At 36.9% G+C, this 25799-nt stretch overlaps 1 protein-coding gene and 1 pseudogene across 1 annotated transcript; both read left to right on the top strand.

Annotated features, from left to right (window-relative positions):
* Positions 1 to 13041: 13041 nt before the first annotated feature.
* On the top strand, positions 13042 to 14049 carry LOC118838264 (annotated as a pseudogene).
* An 8035-nt stretch (positions 14050 to 22084) lies between these two features.
* Positions 22085 to 23023, top strand: LOC118838240 (olfactory receptor 52E4). The gene has a single exon (XM_036745476.1). It carries the CDS (start codon positions 22085 to 22087, stop codon positions 23021 to 23023), a length of 939 nt encoding a protein of 312 aa, XP_036601371.1.
* Positions 23024 to 25799: the final 2776 nt, after the last annotated feature.

Raw genomic sequence — 25799 nt, 5'->3', positions numbered from 1 at the left:
TCAGGAACTTGTGTACTCTTTGTTCCTATGGTCTAGACTCCAAGGAATTCCTATGTGGAAGTCATTCCCAGGAGATCTCCTTCTTCAAAGTAAAATATATACTGACCTCAATAGAACCTGACTGTAGTGTTTAGATTCTTATCTCAGAGAATGAAGAATTTGGTAAGTTTGGTACATTATTAGGGCTGGTGAAATGAACCAGAGATACTGATTGTCATTGTAGGATTTGTGAAAGGAAAGTCAGGGACAGTGGGACTTGGTTGAAGTGAGATAGAAAGATAGAAGCCAGAGGGAGGGACAAAGGAAAGATTCTCAGGGTCACAAGGAAGTTTCAGTCTAAAGTAAAAAGGAATCCTTTATGATGAATAGTTATTGTCTCTAGTCTTTACACCTTAATAATCACAAAGTCCAAAGTGAGTGAAAGCAAAGAAGACACAACACTGATTATGTTTGTCTGAATGAGTTGTCTAAAGCCACGTCTTTTGCTGTTGAGTAAAGAGGTTATTCAGGAACGGAAATAGTAAAAGACAGGGGAAATTGTTTGCTTGATGAATGAGAAGTAGTCGAGCATCAGTTGTTCCCTGTGCTTCTTGGCAGGGACCTGAGAGACACAAAAATATAGCAATGGTGACTCAGCAAGATTATAGAATCATGACTCTCTTCTCATAGATCTACGAGACTCTTCCTATCCAGTTAGCTTCCCTGCTGGTCCATTGTTGTTATCCCTTCCTCCCTCTGGAGATGATGGTTTCAGGCATCTGATTCTGGAAATGATAAAAGTTATATCACTGTATTCTCTAAAGCTAGATAAGAAAGATTCTTATTTGAACTTTGTATCTGAGCTCTGGCACTTACCGTGGCTCTCAACACAGAAAAGGTTTTTTCACAAATACATATCATGTTATATTTTGCATTATATTGCCCCAGTGTATAGTCTTCTCTTGGTGTCAAAGCAAAGAAGCCATACCCTGAAGACTAATGGAAAAGTCATCAAATCCATTCCCTTTTAGTAGGGGAAGACACTCCTAATATGGCCCAAAGATTGTGGTTGCCATTGTTTTGATTCTTCTTATCCTCTATTCAACAGTTTATGTAGATGATGCTCAGACAATGCAGTTGCCACCTATTGTTCTTTGATTTTAATGTTTGGTAAACTACTTCTCAGGTGTATGCAATTACTGGTTTTGGTAATTAAGTATTGGGATGTAAACTCAGCTTCTTTATGCTCACTCAAACATTGTTGCTTTAGTAGGAGACAGAATGATTCTTTTTCTACATGATTTTTATTTCTTCTACTTCATTACTTTATTTACAGAGTTTTTTATTCCATGCAGATTGAAGGCTATGGGAACTGATATGGTGACATCTACTAAAAAATTCTTAAAATTATTTCAATCAATATTATATTTTAGAGATATGGGGCAACAGTTTTGCTTTAATGATGTTCTGGTCTCAGTACATTTCATTGAAAGTCCGTGGATTTGGGGCTATATTTGTAGTACAGGGATTTATTATCTTTTAAGTGAGACAGGTAGTATGCATAATGGCTAGAGAACTCACCTTGGAGGCATGAAGACCAGGCTTCAGGTCTTGCCTCTGAGGCATATTTTCAGTGTTCAAAACAACTTTGAAAGAAAGTTGCAGAGTATATGCACCAAATGGTATAGCATCCAGATTTTTTAAAAATTTGGGTGAGTTAGAGGAGGAAATAGTAAAACTGCATCAGTGGACCAAAATTGATGTGATGCAGCCAAAGTAGTTCTTAGGGGAAAATTTATATCTCTAAATATTGAAATCAATAAAATAGAGAAAGAGCAGATCAATGAGTTGTGTATGCTACTAAAAAAAATAGAAAAAAGACAAATTAAAAATCCCCAATTAAATACTAAATTGAAAACCCTGAAAATAAAAGATCTTGACAAAATTGAAAATAAGACATCCACTGAACTAATAAGTAAAACTAGGACCTGATTTTATCATAAAATAGACAAACTGTTGGTTAATATGATTTTTTTTAAAAAAAGAAAGAAAACCAAATTGTCAGTATCAAAAACGAAATAGGTTATTGTACCAATAATGGAGAGGAAATTGAACAATTATTAGGAGGTGTTTTGCCCAATTACATGAAAGCCTAAGCAAAATGGATGAAATATTTGCAAAAGCATGAATTGCCCAGATTAATAGAGGAAATTGAATACTTAAATAACCATATCTTAGAAAAAAGATATTGAACAAGCCATCAATGAACTCCCTAAGAAAAATGCCTAGGGTCAGATGGATTTACATGTGAATTCTACCAAACATTTAAAGAACAATTAATTCCAATACTATATAAAAACAATTTGAAAAAGATAGGCAAAGAGTCTTACCAAATTTCTCTTATAACACAAATACGGTGCTGATACCTAAAGCAGGAAGAGAAAAAAAACAGAGAGAAAACCATAGACCAACTTCCCTAATGAATATTGACACAAAAAATTTAAGTTAAAAACTAGGGAAAAGATTATGGAAATATATCACAAGGTTCACACACTATAACCAGGTGGTAATTATATCAGGAAAGCAGGGCTGCTTCAATATTAGGAAAACTATCAGCATAATTGACCATATAAATAAGAAAACCAATACAACTCATATGATGATGTCAATAGATGAAGAAAAAGCTTTGGCAAAATACAATACCCATTTCTATTAAAAACACTAGTGAGCACAGAAACAAATGGAGTTTTCCTTAAAATGATAAGAAGTGTCCATCTAAAACTATCAGCAAGCATTACCTGTAATGGGGATAAGCTAGAACCTTTCATAATAAGGTCAATGATGAAGCAAAGACACAAGTTATCACTACCAATATTTAATATTGTACTAGAAATGGTTGCTTGGTTGCTGTTCTTTGTTCTCGAAGAGGACCAAAATGATATCACTATGCTAGAGTCAAGTTTCAATGTGTTTGACTATGGCTAGAGAAGAAAAAAAATTGAAAGAATTAAAATAGACCATGAGAAAATAAAACTATCACTCTTTGCAGATGACATGATGGTATATTTAGAGAATCCTAAAGAATCAACTAAAAATAATTAACAATTTTAGCAAAGTTGATGAATATAATATGAAGCATCAGCATTTCTCTATAATACTAACAAAATCCAATAGCAAGAAACAGAAAGATAAATTCTATAGAAAATAACAGCAGACAATACAAAAAATTTGGGAGTTTATGTGAACAAAATTGCAAAACACTTTTCACACAAATAACATCATATCTAAACAATTGGAAAAATTTCAGTTGCTCATGGGTAGGCTGAGCCAATATAATAAAAATTAAAATTCTATCTAAATTAATATATTCTTTCACTTCCATGCCAATCAAACTACCAAAAGTTATTTTATTAAGCTAGAAAAAATAACAAAATTTATCTGAAAGAACAAAGGTAAAAAATATCAAAGGGAAATAATGAAAAATGTGAAGGAAGGTAGTCTAGCAGTACTAGATCTCATATTAAAATGGTAAGCATCAGAACAATCTAGTGCTGGCTAAGAAATAGAGTGGTGGATGAGTGGAGTAAATGAGGTACACTATACATTGTAGTAAATGATCATAGTAATATATTGTTTGATAAACTCAGAGATTCAGTCTTTTGGGACAAGAACTCACCATCCGAGAAAAGCTGCTGAGAAAACTATAAAACAGTTTAGCAGAAAATAGGTGTTGACCATCTCACTCCATATACCAAGATAAGGTTGAAATGGTTATATGGTTTGGATTTAGGCTGATACCATGGACAAATTAGGGGAGGATGGAATGATTTAACTGTCAATTCTATGGATAAGGGAAGAAATTATCACGAAACAAGAGATAGCATCATGAGATGTATGATGATTTTGATTATTTGTAGGATGATTTTGATTATACTAAATTAAAAACATTTTGTACAAACAAAATCAATTCAACCAAGATTAGAAGGAAAGTAGAAAGCTGTTTTTTATAAATGTCTCTGGTAAAGGCTTCATTTCTTAAATATATAGAGAACTGAGATACATTTATAAAAATACAAGTCATTCCCAAATTGCCAAATGCTCAAAGGATCTGAACAAGTATTTTTCAGATGAAGAAATAAAAGGCATCTACAGTCATATAAAAGATTCTCTAAATCACTATTGAATAGAAAAAAATGAAAATTAAAACAACTTTGAGGTATCACTCCATACCTATTAGATTGGCTAATATGACAGAAAAAGAAAATGATAAATGTTGAAGAGGATGTGGGAAAATTGGGACATTAATGCAGTGTTGGTGGAGTTGTGAACTAATTCAACCATTCTGGAGAACAATTTGGAACTGTATCCAAATGGCTATAAAATTCTTCATATCTTTTGACCCAACAATACCACTACTATGTCTATATCCCAAAGAGTTTAAAAAAGGTGGTGGGCAGGACTTATTTATACAAGTTTTTTATATATAAAAGCTCTTTTGTGGTAGAAAAGAATTGGAAATTGAGGGACTGTCCATCAACTGAGGAATGACTGAACAAATTGTGTTATCTGATTGTAATGGAATACTATTATGCTACAAAAAATGATGAGCAGGATGATTTCAGAAAAATTTGATTTATGTGAGCTGATGCAGAATGAATTAAGCAGAAGCAGAACACTGGACAAAGTAACAGTAATATTATGCAATGATTGATTGTTAATGTCTTCACTATTTTCAGTAATACAGTAATCCAAGACAATTTCAAAAGGTTCTCACCTCCAGAGAAAGGATGGATACAGTCTGAATGCAAATAGAAGCATACTATTTTTCACTTTATTTTTTTCATGTTTCTTTTAAATTTTTGTCTGTTTTCTTTTATAACATGGCTAATACAGAAATATGTTTTATGTGATTGTACACGTATAACATATCAAATTGTTTACTATCTCAGGGAAGGATGCAGTGGGGAGGAAAAGCAAATGGAACTCATTTTTAAAAAAATGAATATTAAAATTGTTTTTACATGTAATTGGGAAAAACAAAATATTATTTACAAAAAGAAAGTTGCAGAGATGCTAACCACCATTTGGAAAGGGAGTTTCCTCAATTTGAGTTCTCTATGCCAATTAAATCCCAGGTCAAGTCCCAAGGACAATTTATTAAAGCTAGTGAACTTTGAACATTTATTGCTATGACAATATCTTTCTAGATATTAAGGAAGTTCTACTTATTTTTGTAAGCTGTAGTGGTGTTGCAGTTTCTACAATTTCATCATCACCACCATTTTCATCATCATCATTATTATTAATTGTATCATAATAATAGGAATAGCAGAAGTCACAGCAAGAACAGTGACAGTATTCATATTATTGAGCCATATGTCTATTATCTCAAGACCATCATAACTACATCTGGAAAATCTCGCAACCAGGTTGATTTCAGGGTAATGAATTTTTCAGTTACAGCTACTATCAAAGACCGTCTACGGAGTACCCACACCAGCAAGATCACAGATAATCAGATTATTGAAGTATTATTATTATTATTACCTATCAAATCTAAGCCAGACATCTGTCATATGGATATGTGGATTATTTGTCAACTTTTGATTCTAGGATGACAGAGAGAAATGGAGAATAATCTCCCCAATTTGCAAATTTCAATGCTTATAAATTTATTGCTCAAATGATCAAAATTTTATTAAGTGCCTATTATGTGCCAAGCACTGGATTGTGTTTGAGATACCAAGAAAGGGAAAAACATAAGTCCAAGCTCTCAGTGAGATGGAAGGCAACATGTAAACAACTACATACAAACTACTTACAAGATAAATTGGAGAGAATCGTGAAGAGAATACATGAACATTAAGGAGATTAAAGATTACTTTCAAATGGGCAGTGGTTTGTTGGGAATAAACATCAAGGAGTTGATAACTAGGGACTAAAAATTAGAGATAGTGTATAGACTACTCATTCAAAAAGTCTGGCGGTGATATGGAAGAGAAAAATGCAACTATAATTGAAGGGGTAGAAGGGCATAAGGTAGTATTTATAATGTGGGGGGAAACCTGAAAATTAATGGAAACAGGTTGACTATAGAGGAGATTCTCAGAGGAGACTAAAACAAGCCCTTGTTCATTTCAGCCATACCTTTAATGACTTGATAACTTTCATATTCCCTATTCTCTCTTAATTATTTACATTTAATTCTTGATTATTTTGGTTGTACTTCTCTGGTTTTCTAAATTTAGCTCTGCTGCGAAGAAACCCAGGAGCAGCCTCCTGGATTTTAGAAATAGACACATCATAATTTCATATACAGACAAAGTAAGGTTTTAAATCTGTTCATCCAATCATACATAACAGCATTGAAAAGCAGAGAGGACCAAAAGTCAAGAGACCTGGATTTTAGTTGCGGTTTTGCCACTAATTTAATTATATGAACTTGACCAAGTTACTTTTTGTCCAATCACCTTGTTATAGTTAGAGTTCATGAGGTGTTGGTTAAGTTTCCTTCCAATACAAGCATTTTAGTATTCAATGCCTTAAACCAGTAGGCTGAAGCCTAGCATATATGATAAATTACATTTTGAGTGCCAAAGCCAAAGACAGAGCTTCAATGAAAGAGCTATTAAAATCAAATAATTTAATCCAATTCTTCCTACTGTGAGACTATAAACACCAGGCATGTATCTCATCCAAAAGGAATATATCTAGTTACATATATTTAGATATGCTTGTTTGTCTATGTGCATATGAATGTGTTGGTATATATTTATATACAGGTACACACAGATGCAATATATATTATGGAAGTAGAATTAGCAGGACTTAGTAACTAATTAAATACGAGGATGGGCAAGAGTGAAGAGCTAAAATAAACAGCAAAATCGAGACATTGGGAGGAAGAGAATTAGCCTTGCTTTGAATATATGTTGCATGGTAAATACTAGCAAGATAACCAGGTGAATCTGCCCCGTGCAAGATCTCACTAGAGAAAGCCAGGACCCAGATCTGTATATGGCAGAGATCTACATATAGATAACTCGTAAAGTTATTTCAGTAGTTGAAAACTCAAAGATTTAGATCCTGAAGGGTCTTTAGATGTATTCAAATCCTCATTTTACAGGTGAGGTAACTGAGAAGGACCGGAAATATTAAAATCATTTAATTTACTTAGAGTCACATGACTAGTAAGTATTGGCAGTTGAATTAGAACTCAGACTGCAATAACCCTATGTACCAATATTCTACCCTAATGGACCATTCTACCATAAATACACATTGATAAATATGATATGAATAAATACGATATAAATAAATATGTATTTGTACATATGTGTACAATTCTGTTTACAACATATATGTGCATATAATATTTATATGTGGGTATGGTCCCCCTCTGCATCACAGCTTGTCATGATGGAGAGGCTTACATAGCTCAGTGAATAACAGGCAAGTTTGGCCTTGGAGTACAAAAAGAAGCAAGACGGAGACTAAATGAGTTTCGTCAAAATAATTCACAGGTCAAAACAAACACTCTTTTTCAACAGCTCATAGGGTGACTTTATGAATGGATAGCAACAGATGGATTAAACTGTTTTTTACTGATTTAAACTGGTATGAATGGGTCTGAACTGAATTAAAATGGTTTAAATGGATTTTTACTGGTTTGAATGGGTTTGAAATGAATTAAAATGGTTTAAACTGCTTTTAGTGGTTTAAACAGGATTACACTGGTTTTAATATCTTTTAACTTTTGAACTGGATTGAACTGGCTTTTACTGGTTTAAACTGGATTCAACTGTTTTTTATTGGTTTAAACTGATTTAAACTATATTTTTTCTGCTTTTTAACTGTACTGGTTTGAATTGGTTTTTACTGGTCTGAACTAGTTTTAATCTGATTTTAACCAGTTAAACTGCTTTTTACTGGTTTTAACTGGGTTTTAGCCAGTTTGAAATTGTTTAAATTGTTTTGTACTGCTTTTTGCTAATTTGAATTGGTTTAAACTGTTTTTTTTTTTACTGGCTTAAACTGTTTTTTTTTTTTTTTTGGTTTTAACCCTGATGTTAGGAAAGATCTAAGGCAAAAGTAAAAAGGGAGGGCAGATGATGTGCAGGATATCATGGAAATAGCAAAAATGAACTTGGACAGATTTCAAGAGATAGTGGAAGACAGAAAGTCCCAGCATGCTGTGGTCCATAGGGTCACATAGAATGTGACACTATTGAACAACACCAACAGAATGTGGGTTTGAGCATGCAAATGTGCACATGTTCAAGTATATATGGATTTGCACACATACACATAAACATATGTATGTATAGTGTATGTGGACAAATATATGAATGTAAATAGTGCACTTAGATTTCTATCATCTATCTCTATCTCTACTTCAGTCTTTATCTATCCACACTTTATTCCTCCCCACTCCCAAAATACAAACTCTTTTCCACTTTGCAAGCTGTATTAAGTTAGATCCTCATTGTTGACACTTTGTAAGGGTCTGGTTCAGTGATTGTGCTCCCCCTTGTGGCACCTTGATGTCCTAAACAAACCAAAAGAATTACTGTCCCTCAGACAACTCCTACACCTCTCTGTGTAGGTCAAACTATCTATTTATCTATCTATCTGTCTGTCTGTCTCTCTGTCTATCTACCTATCTATCCATCTTTCCTCCATCTGTGTATGCATATACATTGTGTGTCTATGTGTATCCACATATGCATGTATATTGTACATATTTAATATATGTGTATAGGCTTTAGCTCTATAGTCTTTTGCAATTAAATATCACCCACTCTACCACTTCTCTAATATATTTTGTTCCTTTAGAATGATACATTTTCCATTTGGAAATCCATGTGCCAGAGTAGGGAGGAGTGTTGGATGTCCTTGTCTTTTTTCAGAGTGATCGGAAAGGAGAAGAGAAACAATAATAAACTGACTGTATTACGAAAGCTCACCTCAGTAAAAGGAGGCAATGGATAATGAATCCAACCTTCATTCGTTCAACAAACATTTATTAAGGATCTACTACTTTTCAGCTGGCACCAAGTGCTGAGCCCTGGGGATACAAAAGCAAACAAGAAAACAAATAACAGCAACAACCTGTTCCTGCCCATGAGGATCACACATAATATTGGGGGGAAATCATGCGTACATAGATAAGAAAACATAAAATACACAGAAAGCAGATACAAAGTAATGTTGAGGATGAGGAAGAGCTTCATGTAGGAGTTTGGCATACATGTCAGTCCTGATGGTGGCTAGATTTTAGGGAAAATGCTGATAACTTGGAATCCTTCCAGAAGAGGGTGACCAATTTGGTGAGAAATCAGGAGAGAATGTTATTCAAGGACTGGTTTTAAGTTTGTTTAACACGTTTAATCTAAAGAATGAGTGATTTCAAATATTTAAAGAGATTTCCCATAGAAGGGGAAAGGAAATTGTTCTGTTAGATCAAAGAGGGGGAAGGGAATAAGCATTTATATAATATAGCACCCACTACATTCCAGGCACTGCGGTTAGCACCTTACAAATATCATCTCATTTGATCCTCACAAAGACTGGGAGGCAGGTGCTAATACTCTCATTTTATAGTTGAGGAAAGTGAAGCAAAGAGAGATTTAGTGACTTGCCCAAGAGCACACAACTAGTAAACATCTGAGGCTGAATTTCAAATCAGGACTTTCTGACTTCAGTCCCAGTGCTTTATTTGCTGTACCACCAACTATCTGGGAGCAATGACTGTAAAGTTATAAGTTATTAATTAAAAAAATCTTAATGCTTGCTGGAGTCCCAAAGTGCAACAGGACGAGTTGGATGCTATAGCATACTCTATATCACTGGAGATCTAGAGGCTAGAGAACTAGCCAAGAATGTTATAGAAGAGACTCATTTGGCCTTTTGAATGAATGGTTGAATTTATTAACATACAGGTACCGGCTGGATTTGATAAAAATCTGAAGTTATTCACTGAAGTTTAAAATCTACTACACAAGTACAGGATAGGTTCTATGTGACAACAGTTTATACTAAAAAGAACTTGGATTTTAGGAGACCATAAGCCTGGAGTGCCATTATTAGAATAACATAGCAAGCCAAAGAGCTGATATGTTTTGACATTGTATCACATTAACAGAAATGTAGGTTTTCTAAAGAGGCAAATGTCAGCTCTGCTGAACTTTCCCATTATCTTAATGCTTTTGAGTATTGTGTTCAATTCAGGAAATAAATAGTAACAATTGTTAAGGGCCCTATATATACACACAGCTTTCTGCCAAGTGCTGGAGAAGATACAAATGACTTGGTCCCTAAGCAGAAAGAGTCTATAGTCTGCCGAGTGCAAATGATGCCTGAACAATCCCATCTGACACAAATATTATGTAATACGTACATTAGAAAATTACAAAACAAAGAATTATATAAAGTTTGAGAGGGAAAATTATCAAATAGGAATGGGATGCCAGGAAAGGAAAGTTTTTGTTTTTTGTTTCTGGAGAAATTGGAATTTGAGTTAGTTTTCAAAGTGTTAGCAGAAATTCAACAGGCCTTGAGAGGGACAGGTGGAGGGAATTTGAGGCCAACAGAACCCTTGGAGAAAGGCTTGTACCTAAGAGATTTTATCATGTTTTCAAGGGATGGAGAGAGATCCATTTTGGTTTGTTTGTTAGTGAATCATATGAGATAAGGCTTGGAAAAGTACAGTATTGCTAGACCATGCAGAGCCGTGAATAGTGGAAGCACTTGGATCTTTTTGTACGAGGTGTGTTATGACTACAACTATGTATAAGGTAGATTCTTACAGTCATGAGAAAAATGGACCATTGAAAGGAAAGACAGTGGAGGCAAGAAGGCATATAGATTTGCCATTACAATAGCCTACATGGATGTAGATCAAGTCCTCTACCACTGTGGTGCCAATCCAATTAGAAGAGAGTGAGATGCCACAATTGATTTAGAGCTAGAAGAGTCCTTAGAGGAAGTGGAATCCAACATCCTCCTTTTAAATATGAGGAAAATTAAGTTCAAGGCTTGTCCAGGGTCACACAGATTGTAAATGTATGAGGTGCAATTTGAATTCAGATCTGCCTGACTGTAAATCAAGAAGGCTTATCTTCCTGAGTTCAAATTTGGCTTCAGACACCTACTAGCTGTGTGACCCTAGGCAACTCACTTAACTTTGTTTGCCTCAGTTTCATCAGTTATAAGATGAGCTAGAGAAGGAAATGGCAAACCACTTTAGTGGTTTAGCTAGTGTTTTAGTGCAGTTCTTTGCCAAGAAAATCTCAAAGTCTGAAAAAAATCAGACATAATTGATGTGCCATATAATGTGCCACCTAGCTTCTCCCAATGTGGGAGAGATGATACGGACAGGGAATTGACAGACTTGCTGATCTATTGAATATTAGAAATGAGGCAGAGTAAAAGGCCCAAGATCACAAAGTTACCAAATAAGAGATTAGGAGAATGTGAGTGCCACAGAAAAAGATTAGAAGGCAAGACAGATCAGAAGGAGAAACCTTACTTACTGTGTGACAAGCACTGTGCTAAGCACTAGGGATATAAAGAAAGGTAAAAACAGTCCCTGCCCTTGAGAAGCTTACAATCTAACAGAAGAGACAGGAGTTTCCTCACTAGGTGGCTCTTCTTCCGATTAAATCAGCTGGAATAGAGTGACTGAGAATTGTGTATGAATGTGAAAACAAGCCCCATATGAATCATTTGGGCAAAATGGAATATTTTAGCCTCTCTAAGTGAAAACTTTAATGCAACATGACTGCTGGATTCTGTGAGATGGAGTTTTCCTGCTTTGGTTTGACTCCCGTATCACTCCTCTAGAAGAACCCTCACTATACACTCTTCTCTCTCACAATTTGCACTTCTTCCCTAACCATGACCTACCACCCACACACTCCTCCACTTCCTAAGCTGAGTTAGGCAAGTCCTCACTGTTGTAACATTATAAGATACAGACAGTGCTCCCCCTTTGGAACATTGATGTTGCAAGACAGTTGGCCTTCAAGAAACTACTGCAGCTAATTGTGAGAGTCTTACCTTTTAGCCTTTGATTCTTACTAATTTTATCATCTCTGCTCATCGGATGACAAGACCTATCCCATAATCCTCCAATGCCTTAAAAAAGCTTGCTGCTGTGCCTTTGTTCATGTCTCCTCCTTGCAACATTCTTGTCTATATTTTCCACCAATTTAATACATCTTTGGGAACAATATGTGCAAATCTCACTTTACTAAACATCTTCTACTTAAATCTAGAGCCTGTACTCTAATTTGTTTTTTTTATAAATAGTCATATAATGTTACAGTTGAAAAAAATTAGAATTCAGTGAGTTCTATCATTTTATAACAGAGGAAGTTGTGACACATAATGTTTGAGTGACTTTCCCCAGGTCACAAAGATAATCAGTGACAAGATCAGGCCTAGAACCCAGGTCTCTTGACAGAAAGCCCCTTATTCTCTACGCTATATTAGTGTGTGTGTATTTCTGTATGTGTATGTGTATGTGAGAGACAGAAACAGAGGGAGCATTTCCCTTTCTATGCTATTATTCTCAACGGAATAGATCAGCTTCTCTATTTCTTTTGTATTCTTCCCAGTGTCTACAATAGGTCTCAAGTTACATCCATTGTAACGGCAAATATTTAGACTCACTGATAAAGCAGTTAAATGCCCAAGATCACACCTACATTTACTTAGACTGGATATAGACTGTAGCACAGTAGAAAAGAACCGAGTGTCTTAAGGGAGGTGATTCTCACCCACCCCCTCTACTTCCTTAGTTGCCCCATTGATTGCATCCCCTTTCTCTGATCTGGAAGATTATACCCATGGGGAAGGAGAGGAAATAGCAGAGAATGACCTATAGCTATCAAATGGCACCATGTCCTTGAAGAATTTTCTCTAAAAGATACAGGGAAAGAAGAGGATCAGGAAAGACAGTAGATGGAGATACTCCCCCTCTCAGATTCTCTTGAGTGGTAAAAGTACACAGAAGATTTTAACATTTTTTCTTTTATTTCTCCAGGACTCCAGAAGGAGATGGTGAATTCTCACTCTGGGTGGAAGATATTTCAGAAATGATCACAGCCTTTAGTAGCCCCCATAAAGATGCCCTCTTTTAATGACACAGAGTTCCATCCTTCCTTCTTCCTGCTTCTGGGAATCCCAGGGCTGGAAGGTGCACACATCTGGCTTGGCTTTCCCTTCTGTGCCTTATACCTGGTTGCCCTCATGGGAAATATCACCATCCTGTATGCAATTCAGACTGAACGAAGCCTCCACCAGCCCATGTTCTACTTCCTGGCCATGTTGTCAGGAATTGACTTGAGTTTGTCCACAGCTACCATCCCTAAGATGCTGGGAATCTTCTGGTTTCACTTGAGGGCTATCGACTTTGGGGCCTGTGTCACCCAAGTGTTCTTTATCCATTTCTTCACAGTCATGGAGAGTATTGTACTCTTGGTCATGGCTTTTGACCGCTATGTTGCCATTTGCAACCCCCTCCGCTACAGCATGATCCTTACTCACAAAACCATTGGTTTCATTGCTCTAGTGGTTTTCCTAAGGAGCTTGCTTATGATAGCTCCTAGTATATTTCTCTTGCTTCGACTCCCTTACTGTGGGCACAAAGTCATCCCCCATACCTACTGTGAGCACATGGGTGTGGCTCGACTGGCCTGTGCCAGCATCAGAGTCAACATCATTTTTGGTCTGGGAAATATTTCCATATTATTTCTGGATGTGATTCTGATCATCATCTCCTATGCCAGGATACTCCAGACCGTCTTCCGCCTCCCTTCCCGGGATGCTCGACTCAAAGCACTCAATACATGCAGTTCCCACATCTGTGTCATCTTAGCCTTCTTCATGCCAGCCTTCTTCTCCTTCCTCACTCATCGTTTTGGCCACAACATCCCCCATTACATCCACATCCTCCTGGCCAATCTCTATGTAGTTGTGCCACCTGCCCTCAATCCTGTCATCTATGGGGTCAGAACCAAGCAGATCCGAGAGAGAGTTTTGAAGATTTTCTATAAAAAAGAATGACATGACAGGAACAAGAAGTCTCAGGGACTTCTTGTTCTACCACAGAAAATGAGCCCACTTGAAAACTCAAAAAGGTGATATGGCATGGTGAATAGAGAGCTGGCCTCAGATATGGGAAGACTTGGGTTCAGATATCCCCTCTAATCTTTCATTTCTCCCTATATACTAGCTCATCCTCTCTGGTCTACAAACATATCCGTTTCTTCTATCTTTAAATCATTGTATATCCCCCCCCGCCAAAAAAAGCCTTCCTTACTCCAAACTTCACCATTATTATGGGGAATACTATGAACTTTCCAGTTGCCTAGGCTCACAGGTAGTGTTTTCCTCACTTATTTGCCCCACACATTGCTATGATCTTCACAACATCTTACTTACATGTCTTTTCTCTACCTATATGGTCAACACCCTAGTTCAGGGCCTGCACACCTCATACCTTAATAAGAGCAATAGCCTTCTGCTTGGTCTCCATTACTCATATGTCTCCAAATTCTAATCCACCCTTCACTCAGCTCCCAACTCATTTTTTTAAAGTATAGATAGGTAATATGTATAGATTCATAATCAATTGACCTGCATTAGAATTCTGAATGTAGTTCTTTTTATCTGTGTGATCTGGGCTTTTGTTTCCTCATATACAAAATGTGAAGGTTGTACAGTAGCATTTTGATGGACATGTCCAACTCTATAGTCATGATTCTACAATTCTGGGGTAAAACTATCTTTAACTTCTCTCAATCCATTTGAATCTCTTCCAAAACAATAAGGAAGGAGGTGAGGAAAGTCCAGAACAAGTTGTGTCCACATCCACTTCTCCATTAATTGTCAGTTGGAAGGATGAACCTGTCCTCAAGGTGGTAATGGGCAATACTGATGTTCGTCTTTGCATGCTATTAAGAAAGGAGGATTATAGTGAGTTGTATTAATATTATAGTGATGGGGAATCAATTATCTTAATTTTTGATAATTATATCTTTTGCCTTATGATTTTTTACTGCTAAGACTCGTGACTAGGGTAATGATCTGGTTAGTAGTTTTGTAGAACTACGTGGATAGGGTATTATAATTCATCTAAATGGGCACAGATAATATAAATTGATTATGGTTTGCTGAGGATTTTTTTTAAAAACCTGCCATTAGACTAAAATGCTGGAATCCAGGGGGAGGAAAGAAACAATTGAGTGGAGACCTATACATGCATTAGATGTTTTCAAGCAGAGGCTAAATGATTTTCTTTTGATAGATGTTGTAGATGACTTTCATTTTTTGGTTGACAATGAGCTTAATGTCTTCTGAAGCCCTTTGCAACTCTTAGGATGTAGAAGTGTCTGGTACATAGAGTAGTCTTGCTAAGGGCAGGATGGAGGAGAATGCGTGTTCCCTTGAATATAAGAAAAGAAAACATCAAAGTGTTGTCTTAGTGTTTTCTTAAGTCAAAACAAGAGATGAAATCCCCTAAACTATCTAGGTGTCCTCCTCCTTCGCCTTGACTCCATTACTTCCCCTCCAACAGCCATACTGTTAATCATAGATTTCTTAGGACCCAAGAAATATACCCAGACAAGTGGTAGGGGTTGGGTGGGGGGAAGAGGAGTCCCATGTGTGAATACTGGCAGTAATAACATTCCCGTGCCTGGAGACAACTATTCTTCCATCCTCGTATTACAAGACTACAGAGAGGCCCAATGAAGTTCCCCAAGGAGTTTCAGCTTTAGAAAAAAATCCTTCTCTCTCTTCAAAACAAAGGAAGCTTGGACCTCACATGCTGGATGAAAGCAGCCAAGTTCTGTCCTTGAGGCAGACATTGAGGTAGGTAAATCTGCTCCAAAACAAAGGATGGTAGGGTGGGAGGAATAAAGAGAAAGACAGAGCCCATATCTAGGTCCAGGGTAGGGAATATGGGGTCAAAGAAGTTTGACTAAGAGTGACTGAAGGAATCTCTTCTACCGAAGAACAAACATTTTGTTTGCATTATACTAATTTGTCTCTATGTTGCGTGCCCCCCACCCCCGCTGTAAAAATGCAAGCTTCTTCAGGGATTCCCCAGTGCTTATCACAGCACCTCAAACATATTAGGCACTTAAAATGTTTATTATCAAATAATTAGCAAACATAGCACACTCAAACATAGCAAAAAGGAAAGGATGAAGGAAACTAGGGATGAAAAGCAAAAAAGTGTATGTATCCCCATGAGACTTACAACCTCTCCTTCATTATTCTCTTAGTCTCACATTGCTATCAATATATTCTATTCTGGTAGGTGTCAGTTTATAATCCCTAATAATCTCCATTGACTCTTCAATACCCTGTGGTTGTTATTGCATCCCTTTCTTCTCTTTCACTTCTAATAAAAATATTTTATGCCCAGTGATTCTATTTCCTACTTATCCAGCACTTGCCTCAATTTTTTTAAATCCTCTGGCTTCTACCTCCATCTGTCCCCCCACCATCATTCTATTAAAATTGCTCTCTTAAGATCTCTAATGACTCCTGATCAACAAACAGTGGACTTTTCTTAGTCCTCATCCTTCCTGCATTCTGGGGCACTTAACATTACAAGCAATAATCTATAATTCTCCTACTATATACCATCATTTTACTTCCAAACTTTTGATGCATATATTCCCTAATGACATGTCCTATGAACATTTAAACTTTTCACTGTCTTCTCTTCCTTAGAAATCTCATTCACTTCTGCAACTTCAATTATTGAATCTTTTCACATAAGTTCCAGATCTATTATTTCAAGCCTTTATCTCTCTTGAGAGTTCCAGGTCTGCATCTCAAATTGCCTGTAGGACATCTCTACCTTGATTTCACAGTAGTATCTCAAATTCAACATGGGAGGCACTGACTCTGGAGTCAGAGGAGTCAGTGGGTTCATATCCCACATCTTTCACTTACTATCTGTGTGGCTTTGAGTAAGCCGCACCTCACTAGGTCTCAGTTTTCTCATCCGTAAGATAAGAGGCTTGGGCTAGATAAACTCTAACATCCCTTAAAGCTCTAGACTTAGGATCCCTTCTTGCTCTAAAATATAAGGTCTCACACATCAGATCAAGTTTATTCTCTTTTTGCTTAGGCCTGATCTTATTTCTAACTCCTCATTTTTCTGATTGTGGTAACCCTATTCCTCTCGTCTCTAATAAATAATATATAATAATAATAACCCCATTCCTCTTGTCTATAAGAAATAATAAAACTTCATGTTATCCTCAATTCTTCTCTCCCTTACCTTACTTATCCAATTATTTACCAATTTCTAATAATTCTACCTCTATAACATCCCCAATATATATTCCTTCTTCCATTTCCTCTCCCATCACCTTAATATGGACCCAGATTACTCTCCACTTGAACTATCGCATTAGTGATATACCAAGTCTTCATCATTTCCCTTTCACATCTAAGCTATAATATTTCTTATGCATCAGTACTGGTTATATTACTCTTTAAATTTGGGGTCATTAGTGTTTCCCTAATGACTACAGGGAAAAAAGAGGTTCAAATTCCTTTTTATGGCATTAAGATTTCGCATCATCTTACATTACCCTACTTGCCCTTCCTATCTCATATCACTTCCCCTCCCATGTACTCTACATTCCTGACAAGTAAACTACTTTAAACTACCAATTCACCCAACATGCCTGTGCTGTTCCAGCTCAGCATCTTTGCCCATGTGTTTCCTATTCCCAAAATACCCTCCCTCCATCTCATCATGTGTTAAAACTTCAACCTTTCTTTGAAACACTATGAAAATGCCATCTCATTCAGGAAGCCTTCCCTGATTGCTCATTGATAATAGTTTTCCATTTTAGATGTCAAATAACCATTTGCTTTGAAATTCTTCAAAGTATTTGCTCTTTAATGTATATAGTATACATTTCCTCCTGTGTGAGATGAAAATAACATGTGTAAAGTGCTTTGGAAACTTTGAAGCACTATAGAAATGTTAGGAACTTACTGATATTATTACTCAAACTGCCTATTGATCCTCTCCAGCTGAATATCCCATAGACATGACATCTGAAACTTAACATGTCCAAAACTGAATTCTGACTCTTCCACAAAATCCTCCCTTCCTCTTTCCAAACTTCCCTATTATTGTCAAAGACACCACCACCCTCTTTTCTCCTCTGACATTGTCGCCACCTTGGTTCAGGATCTGATTAATTCATGCCTGGTCTATCACATTAGCCTTCTTTTTGGCTTTAAGTTTCTCCTTACTCTGGTCATCATTCACTCAAATTGATCTTCCTACAGCACAGATCTAATCATGTAATCCTTCCCCCCATATTCGATAAACTCCAGTGGCTCCCTATCCCATCCAGGATAAGATATAAAATCCTCTATTTTACATTTAATGCCCTTTATAATCTGGCTTTCTCCTGCTTTTTCAGTCTTCTTATAGATTACTACCTATCCCCAATCTCCACACACACCCTCACACACACATATATTCTGTGATCTAGTGGCTCTAACTTCCTTACTGTTCCTCGCACAAAATATTTCACTGACTTTGGCTATTTGTGCTGGCTGCCCATCTTACCTGGAATGCTCTCCTCCTCACTCCCACTTCTGTGTGTCCATCAAGGCTCAGCTAAAATCCTACTCACTATAGGAAACTTTTCCTGATAACCCTTAATATTAGTGTATTTCCTCTGTTGATGATATCCAATATATCCTTTATGTAGCATGTTGTTTCCTTTGTTAGACTGTGAACTCCTTGAGAGCAGAAATTATCTATTGCCTTTCTTGGTAGGCCCCTGCCTTAGGAAAGTTGCTGGCATGTAGTAGACACTTAATAAATGCTTATTAACTTATGAACTGATTATTATTTTTTCATCTATGTCTCATACTCCTCTACTGGACTCTTAGGCAAGATGTTGCAGCCAAAAACAAGATCTGGATCTGGATTGGGAGAATCTGAGTTCCAATCCTGACCCCAGAATGACTGTAAGCCCTTTAAGGTCAAATAATGTTTCATCCTTGTACCTACAATGCCTAGAAAATGGGGAGGACTTAATAAATGCTTGATGAGTTGAACTGAACTAAACTGAGCTTGACTCTGTTCCTTCCTTCCTATGTGATATTAACAAAATGTGCTAACCTCTCTTGGCTTCAGATTCCTCATTTATATATAAAAGAATAAATGATCTCTAAAAGCTTTTCATTTTATAAATCCTGTAAGTCACAGACTGACAGCTTCCTAGGACAGGAGACCTTCCTGGAGTAGGACATCGCAGTCCTATGATTGATACTCAATTGAGATGCTTTTCTGCCTTTTCCCACCCCCCAGGCATGCATGTCTCAAATAGGGATTAGGTTAGCAACTCTTCTGGATCAGGGATGGTGCTTTCCAGTACTTTAAATATATATTCACATAATATCTAATATATGTATATATAGGTTGCACAGTGGATCGAGAGTTGGGCCTAGAGTCAGGAAGATCTGAGTTCAAACCTAGCCTCAGAAACTTATTAATTGTGTGATCCTATGCATGCCACTTAGCTCCTGTTTGACTCAGTTTCTTCATCTGCAAAATAAGGATAATAATAACACCTACCTCCCTAGTTTATTGTGAGGATCAAATGACATAATATTTGTAAAGTGCTTACCACAGTGCCTAGCGAAGTCTCCACCAACCCATGTTCTACTTCTTAGCCATGCTGTCAGTGATTGACTTGGGTTTGTCAACATCCACCATTCCTATATAAATATTAGCCCATTTATATGTAAACATATATGTAAGTGTATATATATATATATGCACATGTATGTGTATGTGTGTCTGTATGCCCAAGGTTCTTGAAGAAGATGTCAGACTGTCACACATACATACAGGGCCTGTGGTAAATAGAATAGAGGGGGGCCTCTGGGACATAGGGTTCTTCCTGTAGAAAGAGACTATGCTTCTCCTGCACCAGAGATTATCTTTCTCTTGGGTAGAATTAAATATGGGATCACCAGGAGATGAGCAGAGTAAGGAGAAAATAATAGTGCATATTGGTGAGAGAAAGGAGAGTGCTGGATTTAGATGGAGAATGAACGCTGAGCAAGAGACATCAATGAAGAGCAAGTATGAGAAATAAGAGATAGCCAACTAATTATCTTTGTACTTAATAGTCACCGTCTTTATTGTTATATCCACCATTAAATATAAGCAAATGCTGTAGAAGATATAGCTACTATTTTGAGGAAACCCCAGACACCTTAAGGTATTAATGTCTGATTTCTCCTCATCTCTCCACTCCAAAAAGTCAAATCAACCTTATTGCCATCCATTCTTCTGAACACACATGGTAGCCCATTTCGAGCATAGCAGGATTTATGTAATTTGTCTAAACTGAAGTTTGCTACTGACTCTGTTATTTCTGGGAATTTGCTCAGGAATATGTACAATCCATTCATTATTGAGGCTGTTACTCTCACTGCCCCATCTTTTCCCCCATATTTCTTGAGCTAAGATAAATGAGCCACTAGCCATCACCCTATACTACTGGCTAAAGGTTCCTGTATATGGCCCCATCCTGATTTCCTGGGGAAAAACAAAAAAAGGGACTGGAAAACTCAAGTCTGTGTCCTGGAAGAGTTGTCCCCTTAATAAGAATACTTATGTCAAGATTTTCTCATTTTGTCAGGTAGGTAGTCTCAGTTCTTCCACTGATGAACATTGAAGTCCTTCTCTACAATTCATTATAAGGTATCAAATCATTGGGGTAGCAAAAAACATTAAATTAGTATTGACATCATCATCCACCTGTGACCAACTTGGTAATGAACCTCTCCAAACTTAGGTAAGAGGTTTAGTTGATGGAATGTTAGATTTGAAATCAGCAAGATCACAGTTCAAATCATACCCCCAGAAACTGCAACCCTGGGCAAGTCTCTTAATCTCTCTCAGTCTCCCTCCTTTCAGAGTTGTTATGAGGATCAAATGTGATAGTCAGTATAAAGCACTTTACAAACTTTAAAGTACTATGTAAATGTTAGCTATTAGCTAGGCCATACCTCAGAAAATACATATAGATGTCCTCGTTAGCTCTTCATCCAAAGTCTTTCCAGACTGGTTAGAACTGCCAGACCTTGTACTCCAAGAGCATCAACGAAAACCTAGGTTCACCTCTATACCAGGATGTGACATTGGTGTAGGAGTTATTAGAAACAGTAAGAATAATAGGTAAACAATACTGATGCTAATAATAGGCACTGTGTGAAGGAAGTTAAGTACCTTGAGGATAGAGAAAGAAATTCTGTCAACTTTTAAAAACACCTATTTCCTCTTGAACATTGAGAGATGTCGTGATGTAATGAATAATATGTAATATAAGTGTATTATAAAAGTAATTATTGTATTGTATTATAAAAGTAATAAGTAGTATTGTATTATAAAAGTAATTATTGTAGTGTATTATAAAAGTAATAAGTATATTATAAAAGTAATACATATAATATATATTATATTAATACATATTGTACAATAAAAGTGTATAGTAATAACTCATATGTTCATAGATTTCAAGAAAATGCTTTCCAGACAACAGCCATATGAAGTAAGCAGTATGAATAATTTTTTCCAGGATGAGGAAACTGAGGATCAGGGACTTTAAATGAGTTGTCTACAGCCAAAAAACTATTATGAGTTAAAAAAAAAGATTTGATCCCAGCTCTCAAGATTGCAAAACCTGGAGAAAGAACATTAGGCTTGAAGTAAAAATATTTACATTCAAACTCTGGCTCTGATACTTATATTATTTGGATAGCCCTCAAAAATTAATTTACTTGCTTAAACCCCATATTTTCCACCTATAAAATGAACAATAACCAATCTTTGCATTCAATATCACATTGAGTTGTTGCGAAGGAAAACAATTTGTAAACAATCATGTATTATATAAATGTGAATTATTATTATTATTTAGTATTGACTAAAGCTGATGTACTTTGTGTCTCTCCAGGGCCTGGTTGTGAGAAGGCCTTGGAAGAGAGGCAAGCCTTCTTGCTTTCCCGTGGGCTATTATTACTGCCTAGGAGTATGTCTCCTATGAATGTCACTGAATTCCATCCCTCCTCATTTCTCCTGCTAGGAATCCCAGGACTGGAAGGTATACACATCTGGATTGCCTTTCCCTTCTGTGTTGTGTATTTAATTGCACTGGTGGGGAATGTCACCATCTTATTAGTAATCAAAACTGAACGAAGTCTCCACCAACCCATGTTCTACTTCTTAGCCATGCTGTCAGTGATTGACTTGGGTTTGTCAACATCCACCATTCCTAAGATGCTGGGCATTTTCTGGTTCAGCTTGAGGGAAATAAGTTTTGCTGGTTGTCTCGCCCAGATGTTCTTCATTCACATGTTTACAGGCATGGAGACAGTACTTTTGGTAGCCATGGCCTATGATCGTTTTGTGGCCATCTGCAATCCCCTCCAATATACTATGATTCTCACCAGCAAAACAATCATCATATTAGCCTCAGTTGTTGTTGGGAGGAACTTAATTCTGGTTACCCCATTTGTATTTCTCATTCACCGACTGCCATTCTGTGGGCATCATATCATTCCTCACACCTATTGTGAACACATGGGCCTTGCTCGATTGGCCTGTGCAAGCATCAGGGTCAATATCATTTATGGGTTGATGGTGATTTCTAACATAATAGTGGATGTGATCCTGATAGCTACTTCCTACATGCTCATCCTCCGTGCTGTCTTTCGGCTCCCTTCTCGTGATGCCCGGCTCAAGGCTCTCAACACTTGTGGCTCCCATGTCTGTGTCATGCTGTGCTTCTACACACCTGCATTTTTCTCTTTTATGACCCACCGATTTGGCCGAAACATCCCCCGATACATTCACATCCTCTTGGCTAATCTGTATGTGGTTGTCCCACCTGCACTCAACCCCATCATCTATGGAGTTAGGACTAGACAAATCCGGGAGTGTGTTCTGAAGATCTTTGTTCAGAAAGAGTAACTACTATACAGGGAATGGAAGATACTTTCCTCAATGTGCTCTCTTTATCTCAGTGGTTTTCTTTGTCATCTCGTAAGAACTAGGACACCACAGGAGAGTTACTGAATCAGAGTTTGATGGGAATAGCACTGAAAGCTAATTAAGCCAACACCCTACTCCATCAATCACAGAATTTAGGAAAAATTAAATGGTGGGGGTTGGGGTTAGAGAATGATAACTCCTTCCTATTCTGTTTCTCAGCTTCTCATCTTCCTTCTTCACCTGTATAGAATATTACAACTGGAAGTCTCCTAATTCTAACTCCTTCGCATTTCAGGTCCAACTCCTAAGATGAGAAGCCCAGAATGATACCCAGGTATTTTGTGCTGGAGCAGCAATTAGAATGTAGGTCTCCTGGCTCCTAGTTCAGTTCTCTTGCCACTATAGTCCATACTACTTTATCTCCCTTTCCCTTCATACATTTTTATTTACAGTGGTCCATCTGTCTTGATACTACCTCCCAGAAGTTACAAATGTCTTCATATTCACAGATGAATTGATATTATATTTATGAATCTAAAATTTTGACAAATGTCAAAATGGAGTTTATATTAAACAGTTCAATGATATTACGGGGCTCTATCGTTCAAAGGCTTCAGACTACATTTCTGAAGCACCCAGGTAGCACAGTGGCTAGACAGAGTATTTGACTTTCAGCAGGGAAGATTAGTTCAAATCCTCCCTTAGACATTTATCAGATTTGTAATCCTAATCTAGCCACTTTCTGGCCCTCTTACATATTTTTCCTTATGTGTGAAATGAAGCAATAGGAATCTATGGCTTCTTAGCTACCTTCCAGTTGTAAATCTATAATATTTCAACCTAGACCAGTTATAGATGAAGTTGCTATACTTGTCTTCAAATTCTATTCCCAGAATTAGCTAAGGATAGTGGCTGAACCCCGCAACAGTGTCCTCCTTGTCCCATCCCCTCCACATTATGATCTGGGGGCTGGCTGTGACAAACAACAAAAAATCAGGAAGATCATTGCTACTAGATTGTCCTCAGTAATACACTGATGTCAACAACCAAATGGAAGGAGTGAAAGGAAAGAACTTAGCCAAAGTGTGATAATGATAATTATTTTAAAGTCTCTGAAGGTTGTCATTTGAAAGACTGATTAGACTTAATTTGCTTATCTCTGAGAATCAAATTAGGAGGAAAACATGCATTCTATAGAAAAAGCAAATTATGGCTGGATAAAATGTAAAACCTTGTAAATATTAGAGTTGCCACAAAATGAAAGGGTATATCTTAAAAGATACCAGAGATTTTTAAGTGGGGGAGAATCACCAGGGATGTTTGTGGAAGTGATTCTTGCTTGTATTGTATGGGTTGGACTGGATGACCACTCAGATCCATTTGTCTAGAGGCAACTGGGTGCTACAGAGAATAGAGTACTGGTTCTAGACTCAGGAAGACCTGAGTTTAACTCCACCTTCAGACCCTTACTGTATGACCCTGAACAAGTCATTTAGCCTCTCTGTGCCTCAGTTTCCTCAGCTGTAATAGTCAGGGATAATATTAGCCTCTAGTTCACAAAGTTTTTATGAGAATCAAATAAGGTATTTGCAAAGCAACTAACACAATGCCTGCCTCATAGAGGACACTTAATAAATGCATGTTCCTTTCCCCCTTTTGTTTCGAACCCTAAAAATTTATTACTCTATAGTTCTATGAATAGATGAATAAAAGTGTATTAAAATGGACACCACCAGAAATTGCTTAAAGACGTGCAGTAGAGGTATCAAATACATAATATCATCTATAACAAATAATGGATCAGAGAGATTTAGAAAAAAAAACTGAAGATGAAATTAATGACCAAGGTAAGGCACTAGGTGGGGACATAGAGCAGAAAGGAAGCCAAAGGTACTACACAGGCCTCTTTAGCCACAGACAACAGATTATCTCAATCATTTTCAATTCCTTTTAGAGCAGGAAAAACTTTGCTGTGATATCTATGATCTTGGTTCCTTGTATTAATAAGGGAGCATGGAGAATAGAGTAGGAAGTGCCCCAATACAGACCTGCAAACTGTGAGGCCCAGAGCAAAAAGAAATAGAGGGAGATAGCAATGTGGAAAGAGAAGTGACATCCATATTGCCAAGACTAAAGAACAAGAGGATAAGTCATCTACTGTCCACATGAAATGCTAAGTCCTAAATGGAGGGTGGGGCAGGGCAGAGGGGGGAAGGAGAGAGACACAGGGAGGCATACAGGGCGAGGGACTACAGAGTATCAACCACTTAAGAAAGTATTCTGGTCAAAGAGTTTCTAAACTTGTATAACCTTCATAGCTATTTGATTACTTCTAGAGGGCCCAGAGGGCAGAACTAGATGTGAGGGGAGAAAGCTCCAGAGAAGCATATTTCACTTGAATATAAAAAATAACTTTCTAACAATCATAAACGGTTAAAATTGGCACAGGCTGTTGTTAGACAGTGAGTTTCCCATTGCTGGAATTTGTCAAGTGGAGCTCCAATAATCACTTGTCTGGAGTATCATTAGAAAGGACATTTGTTCAAACATGAGTTGGGCTAGATGATCTCTGAGGTCCCTCCCAACTCTGAGATTCTATGAATCTACCATTTTATCTATCATTTGTATATGACTTGTAGCAATTAGTATCATATTTCACTCATTCCATATGAACTAATTATAAAGTTGTATGTTAGTCATAATAAAATTTAGATTTATAACTCAAGAAATTACTTATTGCTAGATTTTTTTCAAA

This window comes from Trichosurus vulpecula, chromosome 2 (genome assembly GCF_011100635.1).
Source record: "Trichosurus vulpecula isolate mTriVul1 chromosome 2, mTriVul1.pri, whole genome shotgun sequence".
NCBI classification, from domain to species: Eukaryota; Metazoa; Chordata; class Mammalia; order Diprotodontia; family Phalangeridae; genus Trichosurus; species Trichosurus vulpecula.
The sequence above is the reverse complement of the archived record's forward strand: the minus strand, read 5'-3'. Positions and strand labels throughout refer to the sequence as shown.